Here is a 10719-nt window from a genome sequence, read left to right as displayed (position 1 = left end):
ATGCAGGTAATGGATTCTTTAAAGAGCAGAAGTATCCAGAGGCAGTGAAGCATTATTCAGAAGCAATTAAAAGAAACCCGAACGACGTGAGGGTAAGAGCATGTTGCATGTTGTGCTAAGCACATAATTCCAGAAAATATGGACTCTAAAGTAAATATTTTTTCGGTCTTTAGGCATACAGCAACAGAGCTGCTTGTTACACAAAGCTAGGAGCATTACCAGAAGGACTCAAAGATGCTGAAAAATGCATTGAGCTAGACCCGAGTTTCACCAAAGGATACAACAGGAAAGGAGCTATTCAGTTTTTCATGAAGGAATATGACAAAGCCATGGAGACATATCAAGAAGGTCTGAAACATGATGCTAAGAACCAAGAGTTGCTTGATGGTGTTAAAAGGTTTGCGAGTGTTGCACTCACTCTCTGTTGTTAAAAGCTTACGGAGATCGGACTAATAAGTAGTGTTGTTTGCTATGGTTTCTGTCAGGTGTGTGGAACAGATAAACAAAGCAAACCGCGGTGATCTGACACCAGATGAATTGAAGGAGAGACAAGCCAAGGCAATGCAAGATCCAGAAGTACAGAACATATTGTCGGATCCAGTGATGAGACAGGTATAAACAAAGATGAAAATTGTGTCCTTTCTTACTCACAGGATGTGTCTATCCTCGACTTGTTTGATGATGTTGCTTCCATGAATTTTGCAGGTATTGGTGGATTTCCAAGAGAATCCGAAAGCTGCACAGGAACATATGAAGATTCCAATGGTAATGAACAAGATTCAGAAGCTGGTTAGCGCTGGTATTGTTCAGGTCCGGTAAATTGGTAAACCGGAGTCGTATGTTTGGTTTGGGTCATGCTTTGGTCAGTTCTTGTGTCCTGATGTTGTATGGTTACTTTTTAGGATTTCCAAGAGAATCTTCTTACCTTGTGTTAAAGGAAATTTATTGTTAAAGTTTATGTTAACTCATGTGCCCCTTTAATCTATAAAGTCAATTAGACAGGCCTCAGGTGCATTGCACGTTATAGTGATCACCAGACCACTTTAGATCTTTTAAGTTAAAAGAACAAACAAATCAGAACACTTATTTCGATTTGACTTGGTTTGGTTTTGTCATCTCTATTGTGGAGCATCTGTTAAACGTAAACCGATGTTAAGTGTATCATGGTTTAGAATTTGGTGAAAAAGAAAGAGATTTATATATCGTAATAGCATGTTTTGAAAATGTGGCAGAAAAAAACCTAATTTGTTACCTCCATGATTGTACCTAATTTTGTTTATTCTTTTCCAAAAGCTAAAACAAATCCGAAGGGTTTATTTAATAAACTAAAAGAGAGCACTAGGGAGCGTACACATACGTGGAAAGACGTAAAAAGCACTGTCATGACCCAAATCTTTTAAAATGCTCAATTTTTAAATGTGTGTAAGAGAAAATGGATGTATGTGATGAAAGATACCTTATTTGTTTGTAGGAAACATTAGTGGTTTCATTCGACTGGCTCAAAATGGTAAAGATTATTGTATGAACAATTACAATAGTATGTTGAATATATAATTCCTTCGAATATATGTTCATTTGAAGTGTTTTCGGGACCAGTATATAAATGTATAATTAAGGAGGACCGATATAAAGAAATAATAATCATACATTCAACTTGAGGCATTAAAACCAAATGAATGATATACTTCAGAAATCTCAATTTAAATTTTTTTTTTATGAAAAATTAGAATAAAATACAAGTCGTAAATATATTGAGATGTGGCTAGGAGTACAACCAAATAATGTGACAATTTTTTCCCCACAAACCCAAATCACATTTTTTTGTTATCTTTACTCAAGTCAAGACTATCACAAAAACAACAAAAATTCCCAAGACTACACATATCACCAAAAAAAATTAAGTGGAGGAAGAAGAATACAACGACACTAGGAAGAAAACAGAAAGATATGACAAAACCTAATTAAAGACAGAATATTAATTTATTAGACGAATCTATCTATGACTTCTGCCGAGCCGCAAACCGGTTTACAAGAGCCAAGGCATTACTAGTAACTCGAACCACATGAACCACTCGTCTTCTAATCGCTGATTTCACCGCACCATCCATAACCTCCCCATCGAACCCATCAAGACACGTTGTCTCATCCGTTAAGGCAGCACTAACCCAAGTCTGAACGTTACTTAGCCGCCACAAGAACTCGTCCCGACCACGACCGGATCGACCCACTTGCTTCAACTCCCTCATCGACTGAACCAACATCCCTAAGCCGTCTCCAAGATTCTCAACACAATCCTTCACGGCTAAGTACTCTCTCCTTTTGATTCTCCTGGCCTTAGTTAGCTTCGATACGTAGATCGTCGTGGACTGGACACGGACTAGAGTAACCGCTAAAGCGGTTTGAGCTAACCGTTTTTCGTTGCGGCGGATTTTGTTGGCGAAGGCGGCGAGGCATTTGACGCAGAGGGTTTGGTAACGAGTGACGTGGCATGAGGATACAATGAAGTTGATGTTGTTGCTAGGGTTTGGTGATGATGGAGGTTTGGCTATGGCGGATATGGAGAGTAGTGGAAGAAAAAGTAGAACGCAATAGCAGAGATGGGTTACCTTTAGTTCCATTGGTGTGTGGAGGTTATGTGTGTACGTGAGTGTTATATATATATATTTAGACGAGCAATATGTATTGTACTTTCCCTAGAGATATTGTTTACAAAGGACCACCTCTTTTAATGTTTTTTTAATACGAATTCACATAGATTATAATTTATTTATTTAAAAAAAAAATTAATATGAAGTTTCGTTTGTTTCTACTGCTTCAATTTAACCTTTTCAGAAAACGATAAATAAAAATAGTGTTACTAACAAATTAAATTAGAGATTCATGATGTTGTATACAAAGATAATTAATTTGTATTAGGCGATCGACCACCGGTGCTTTATCCGATTTCATTTGTAGATAATTAATTTGTATTAGGCGATCGACCACCGGTGCTTTATCCGATTTCATTTGTTTTCCTCATTTAGATTTATAATGTGGAAGGTGTATCTAGATTGGGGAGGAAATCTTATTATATTTAGTACACTATAAATTCACTAGTAGAAACCACTTTTATAATTTTCCCATATATACTTTAAGTTTGGGAGGAACATGCTGTAATATATAGTACAAATTAGCTAGTGTCTGTCTTTCTACCATATAAATATGTAAAAGGGGATATGGTGGTCACATGTCTTCTTTATTTAGCTTTTGCATGTTTTACCATCTTTACATATTTTATTATATCAGATTTATTAATTGACAAATTCTCTGGTGGTGTTTCCCAGATTTACTTTTAAAGTTAATACTTCCATAGTTTAAAATGCTATCTATGTCAAATTGTCCAAGTAATATATTTAGGTACTAAGGAAAATACTTGTAAGATTTGGAAGATTTAGAATTGATAATACAATTAGTCTAACCTTAACCTTATGAAAAAATAAAATCAAATTTTAAAGAACTTCAACTTCAAACATCAAAAAATATAATTCCAATATACTTAAATACTAATTTTAAAAAACTTCAAATTCTGACGTCAAAAAGTATTTTTGAACATACTTAAATAATAATTCTGTGTTTTGTTTTTAAGAATGCTTATCAGTTCAGATTCATAATAATATATATTCACTATGCTAATTCGAAACATGGAAGAATAGTTAAATTTATTAAGTTTGCAATCAAATTACATTCCCTTATTCTTCATGATGTTTACTATAGTGCAACGACATATAAATTTCATACACAAATCTCTATTTCTTCTAATGAGCGTTGCAACGCTGATACAAATCTATGGCTTGCAAAGTTGTCTCTCTCAACAATCGGCAATCACAAAGGGAGAATCAGAAATAGTTCGATGTCAACTGTAGAAAGAGTAAACATATACAACAGCCGAAACAGTTCTGGTAAACACAAACAAACACAACAGTGAAACTCCCAAATTCTCAGTTACACATTAGCACAATAAACAAAAAAGAAAAATACCTTATCAATTGTTATCCAAAGAGCTTAACATAAGGTCCAATGAATTCTTGGGAGGCGGATCGATCCACATGATTTGACGACGACACAGTTCCATACAACTCTGCAATTCATTGCCCGGATTGTTCATGCTTTCATCGAATGAATACGAAACACAACGTTGGCCATCGTATCCCAACCTTGAGAAATATACTTTTCTCCTCATCGATGGGAGATTAGTTCTCAACTCAGAGTTATGAAAACCAAAAAACATCGTTAAGCCATGAAGTGTAGTCTTCCTCACCTCCTCCCAACTCAAAGAGACTAATTTATAAACCATTGGCATCTCGTTCATGCATGCAAACATTACAAAGAGCTCTCCTTCTTTCTCTGCCAAGGCAACTGTTTTCGTCTTCCGTCCATATCGCTCTCTATCGTAAATATACGGGCAATTGAGTTTACGAACATAAAAAGGACTCCACTTACCGGAAGATGGGTGAAAGTTAAACAAAACTCCTGCTGTGTTGAAGCAATAGAATCGATCCTTGTGGTAGACAAGGTTGCTCTGCCCATATATCAGTGTTCCATAACAAGGGAATGTACGAGCAACCCACTTAACATCTCCAGGATGGCAAGTGTTGATCTTGACAGAGTTTTCTAAGAACCTTATCGCTACCACCACACAGTTATCTGATGTAGGAGGACAAGAGAGCAATCTTATCAAAAGCCAGCTCACACTCTGGCAAGGTTATGACCTCCCGTGAAAACAGATTGAAGAAGAACACGTCTTTCGATCCTTGTTTATCCATAACCATAAGTAACCAGCCATCTCTCGAGTAATACACAGTGGACTCAGATAACTCTGGCAAACTCAAAGTGTACAAATTCCACTGTAATGGATCGCGGAGGTCAACCAACTTGCCACGGTTACGAAAGCATAGAAGCCAAGGATGTTTTTGCACTACACGGAAAGGTACAGCAGCTTCACACCATGACTTACAAACAGCAGATGCACGAATGTTGTCTTCTAAAATAAGACGAGACATTATTATATCTAGGAGTTCTGATGGAAGGTCCGCAAAACTAGGATTCTGGGACTTAGATCTACAAAACAATTAATCAGTTTCATATTAGGCATATATGGTGGTGTCTTTAATCTCAAGAACTGATACAACCAACACAATAAATAAACATCAACCACACAAAATGATCCCCAAAATATCTCGGATTCAACAAAATCTCATCACTATCGAACTTCTCAAATCCGTGAATTATATAAATTTGGTAAAATCCAGAAAAGAATACAAAACCCGTATTGAAGCGGTCGTGCTTAGAAATTTTGATTTATTTCTTTTTTTGCTCTATATACTATATTGAATAAAATATAATATTTGTGATTTCTTAGATTTTAATAAGATGTCACTGCGTCGATGTGTAGTGCAAAATTGTTTTTAATAAGTTAGATATAATATTATATATATTTAGGCAATATTGTATCTTAGTTTTAAAATATATATGTCATTATTAAACGATTTAGGGATGAATATATTTAATCTTAGTTTTATAATTGTTCTATATATTTTGTTATTATTTTCTATGATTTCTGAAATAATAAATGAAAACTGTTAAATAATTTCATTAAATAATTTTGAAAATATTGTTTATTATTTTATAAATTATTATAAGCTTTTCTTTTACTAGTTATTAAATTAAGTAAAATGTAATGATATTTTTTTTTAATATGTCACGTGATAGTAGGGTTAAACTTCTGACAACATTGTTTAAATAAGTATAGAAATAACACTGGTCTCTCGTACATAATTATAATTTCACCGTCCATTGAAGTTATAGTGGTGCATTTTTTTTTTTTCTGGATTAGAGATCACAAAAGAATAAGAAGACAACACTTTTGATGGACAAAACGGAAATTGAATGGGATTGCTAAGAAAGACTGAAACTAGAGATTTTCAACTTTCTTTGCGATCCCAGTCAAGTGCCGGTCAATTCATTTGAGACGATGCCTTCTTCTTTTATTGTTATCTCTAACCTGGAAAGAAATGTAATATCAACACTTGAACTGGGTGGTGGAACTATGGCGAAGAATAAGAGACTCATGCTACTGAAAATCTAAAACCGAAAACTTGTAAACTATAATTTCATGCAAAATCAGTAAAACTAATAAAGGCATGATACAATTGGATGGTTTGCGCGCCAAATTTTGTTTAACAAACTAATCTCCTATGGTCCTATGGATAGATTACGAGTGAAAATTCGTTGACAGGATTCTTAATTACCAAAAGAAATCACTTTAAAACAAAGTTCAGGTTTCCACAAAAATTGGTTGCTAGATCTTTAAGATGAAACAAATTCATCGAAAGATGAAATCTAAAGCATCTTCAAACAAAAAAATGCAATATAATCAAATTATTTATTAAAAAAAAAAGAAAAAAAAATCATCGAAAATCCTTATACCAAACACCACCAATCAGCAATATGTAAAATTCACTATTCAAAAAACATTTCATACCATTAATCAAAGTAGGGTGGTCTCTTTTCTTCAAACAAATGATATAATTTATACTACATTAAGACCCGTGCTAGAGCACGAATTGAAATTTATTTTATTTATATTGTAATTTTTATATAAAATATAATTTATGTGATTGTTTTAAAAAGTTTTTTCGGATAAAACATTATGTAATAAAATCATATGATAAATATGATGGTTTGAACTAAAGCTTGAATATTCTATAGATTGAACAATTTATATTTGTTTTTAAAAATTCAAATTATGGTATATCCGGACATAAAAATATTTTTTAATTATAATAAATAATATGATAATTTATTTGTTTTACAAAATAGACTCATATATAAAAATGAGAGGTGAAGTATAATGATAATTAACAAATTAATATGTTAAGTTAGATATCAAAATATTATAATATGGATGAATAATTTAATAAAAAAATTAATATGGTAAGTTAGATAATATCAAATGATTCTTTAGAATATTCTCTTTAAATTTTTTGAAATAAATTAAAATTGTCTCACTATTTAACTTGTAACCAATTAATCTATCAATTAATCTATAACCTATTTGTAATCAACTTATTAAAATTATATAGTCTACAAAACAATATTGTGTAAATTATATAGTATACAAAACAATGTTGTGTTTCTATATTCAAAACAATGTTGTGTAAATTATATAGTATACAAAATTATATACTTCCGTTTTATTATAAAGGAGATAACATTGAAACCATGGAATGATGAACATGTGGCAAGGATTTTTATGTACATATGACTTTTATGGTAGCATTGCTTTCTATATTCAAAAGTTCATTTAATTAGTCATACTTTCCTTGGTTATATATTATACAGACATCTCAACTTAATCAATATTAGTAAACAAATCCTTATGGATACCTACATGATAATCAATATCAGTAGGATTTGGATGCGCCTTTCAAAATCGGTCCATTAGAAAAGACTATTTTGAAAGATAATGGGCTAGTCTTTTTGGTTGGTTGAAAATTATTAAATATGTGAAAATATGATTTTTTTTTTTAAAAAAATTATGAAAATTTAATTGATTGATATACTATTAATTATTATAGAAAGTTTAGTTTCTAAAGTTACTATGTCACACGACTATAATACATGTTAATTCTATCGAAAATAGATTCCATCGCCTCGACTTTTTGGCTAGTTTTTTACTTCGTTATGTTTTTCAATTAGTGGTGTACACCATCCGGTGGGAAAGAAATGGACGGCAAAATGGTCAACATCCTAACTCATCTGGGCAGTTAATCAAGTGGATTGATCGCAACGGGATCAGATTCTGGCTATTCAATGACAAGGGGATCAGCGCTTATGCAACGGTCTTCAGTTTTGGTTTCAAACACGAATATAAGTTTTGGGGTTCCCCTTAATATAGTCTAAATTTCCAAACACATTTCAACTTTCCGCTGCACTAGTTGTACAAACGCTATTTTTTCTTTGAATATAATTTAACATTAAATTAAAAAAAAAAAAAAAAGATTCCATCACATGAATATTTTTTTAAAGAAACTCTAATATATATTATACGCGGGTTTATAATATAAATTTTTAACCTATATATAAAAAAGTATCAATAATAAGATAATATGTCAAAAACTAAAAAATATTTCTTTTGTTTTCTTATTATTTATTAATTAATTTTCAGTTAATTTTTATATTTTTTCAAATGTGTAGGTTTTCTTACTCCTATGTGAGTGTGATAAAAAAAAATTTAATATCGAATAACTCAACAGTTTAGTAATAAATAACTCCTATTATCCTCTAACGTTTTTATAACAGCACTATAACCGAAAAAAGATGTGAGAAAACAATTTTCAGTACCTCATACAAGACCTCTTTGCCAATGATTATTGAAATTAATCGTCATCAAAACGTCCATCATCTAACAACAAACTCTTCGGTTGTAACCCTTAACCTGAACAATGTATAGATTAACACTCGAGTTTGAAGAAGTTGATCCTTTATACATGATTTAGACAAATCTTAGTCAATGAACTACCATCCAAATGATGTTACTACCCAGAAGACATAGCACAGAGAAGAAGCGTGTCCATCAAAGCCAACACTGGTCGATAAAAGCATCATCCAAAACCTGAAATAACAGAGACAAGTAGGATTAATAGATGTAGCATTAGAAATACAAAACAGAGAAGAGAGAGGAAAGAGACGAGTTAGTAACCTGATGCTTTTCTTCTTATAGAACCTCAAATATCTATAATAAAAGACACGGTTTTAGGCTAAAAGCCTAGATGCTATGTCACTAGGAAGATGAGCAACATTAAGTCCAAAACTCATCAAGGGGGAAAAAGAGAAGATGTATCACAGGATATATGAAGAAACCTTACCTAAACAAATGACAGACGAGATGATAAGATTCAGCAGAGCAATCCCAGTGCCTTGAGTCAATGCGACGATCTGCATGAAACATAGCAGACATTTTTGACAAGTAAATAACCAAAGTGAATATCCAGAAACAAATAATAGAGATGCGTTTGGATGTGAGGTAACTTGAAAGTTAAAATCAGAAATCATACGCACTCCCACAATGTGTTCTCTTGGAACCTCCCACATTGTACGTAATCCCGGTTCCTCGACGATCTGCATCAAAGAGAGAAAGAGAGAGAGAGAGAGAGAGAGAGAGAGAGAGAGAGAGAGAGAGAGAGATGTTTTCACCTGAAAAATCAAATTAAAAAGATAAAATTATGTTAGACAAGTAACTGCTGGCACAGTCCTTAACTCAAAATTCAGTAAAAAAATTGAAGAGATAGCTCACATATACCAAACAGAGATGATTTGGGTCCCTGATGGCACATCCCTGACGATTAGTAGAGAGATGCATTTAGAGCAAGGAACCCATGAGAACGCCTGAGGAAGATCAGTCAAAGCCATCATTGATTGATAAAAGCATCATCCAAAACCTGAAATAACAAAATCGGCAAGTAATAACATGTTATTAGAAAGGAGAAAAGAAAACAGAACCAAAGTGAATATTCAGAAACAAATAATAGAGATACGTGTAGAGCAAACCGTCTAAGGAGGTGTGAATATTCAGAAGAGAGGAGCGGCGATGATTCGCTTCCAAAACACAACCTGCAAGACGAATAAACTTACTTACCAAAACCAAAATAAAATAACAAACAGAGGGAGCGAGAGGTTAAAAAAATCGTAGCAATTGAGATAGAGAGACCAAACCCTGGATGAATTCACAACTCTAAGTAGTAAGATGATCGGTTGGTTTAAAACCAAAATCAGAGACAGTGTCAAGGGGTTTAGAAGAAACCCATTTCCGACTCATCTCTTCTCTCAATTCAACCGATTGAGACTTGAGACAAAAATTCACCAATTTTTGGATCGGCTCGTGAGAAATGAAAGATAGAGGAAGAAAAAAACTTCCGTCGAAATGGTTTTTTTTTCTTTTGTTAATTTCACCAACGAATGACAGACCGACGCATATAAGATACTAAACGATTCTAAATATGGTTTGAGCTAACCGTTTTTCGTTGCCGCGGATTTTGTTGGAGCGAAGGCGGCAAGGCATTTGATACAGAGGGTTTGGTAACGAGTGACGTGGCATGAGGATACAATGAAGCTGATGTTGTTGCTAGGGTTTGGGTATGAGAGAGGTTTGGCTATGGCGGATATGGAGAGTAGTGGAAGAAAAAATAGAAGGCAATAGCAAAGATGGGTTAACTTTAGGTCCATTGGTGTGTGGAGGTTATGTGTGTACGTGAGTGTTTTATATATTTAGAAGAGCATGCATGTATTGTACTTTCCCTAGAGATATTGTTTTCAAAGGACCATCTCTACTATTATTATTATTATTATTATTTAAAACGGATTCACATAGATTATTAATTTAATTTTTAGAAATTGATATGAATTTTCGTTTGTTTTCGCTGCTTCAATTTTACATTTAAAAAAAACTATAAATAAAAGTAATGTAAACTTCCTCTAATTAGGGATTCATGATGTTGTATACAAAGATAATTAATTAATTTATATTAGGGCGATCACAGGTGCTTATCCGTTTTCATTTTTTTTCTCATTTAGATTTTATAATGTGGAAGGTGTATCTAGATTTGGGAGGAAGTATTACTGTATATATATAGTACACTATAAATTCACTACTAGAAACATATTGTATGTAGTACAAATTAC

General features: G+C 33.0%; 2 protein-coding genes and 1 pseudogene across 2 annotated transcripts; 1 reads left to right on the top strand and 2 right to left on the bottom strand.

Annotated features, from left to right (window-relative positions):
* On the top strand, positions 6 to 1001 carry LOC104709697 (hsp70-Hsp90 organizing protein 3-like; the record flags this gene model as incomplete). Its single annotated transcript, XM_010426267.1, has 4 exons — positions 6 to 92; positions 174 to 397; positions 486 to 612; positions 706 to 1001. Coding segments are annotated over 4 exons (552 nt in total), but the record flags the coding sequence as incomplete, so codon positions are not given.
* Positions 1730 to 2650, bottom strand: LOC104707529 (21 kDa protein). The gene has a single exon (XM_010423902.2). The coding sequence runs from the start codon at positions 2616 to 2618 to the stop codon at positions 1998 to 2000; it is 621 nt and encodes a 206-aa protein (XP_010422204.1). The 5' UTR covers positions 2619 to 2650; the 3' UTR covers positions 1730 to 1997.
* On the bottom strand, positions 3937 to 9450 carry LOC109125961 (annotated as a pseudogene).

Source organism: Camelina sativa, chromosome 8 (assembly GCF_000633955.1).
Source record: "Camelina sativa cultivar DH55 chromosome 8, Cs, whole genome shotgun sequence".
Taxonomy (NCBI): Eukaryota; Viridiplantae; Streptophyta; class Magnoliopsida; order Brassicales; family Brassicaceae; genus Camelina; species Camelina sativa.
This window is presented reverse-complemented; position numbering and strand designations above follow the sequence as displayed.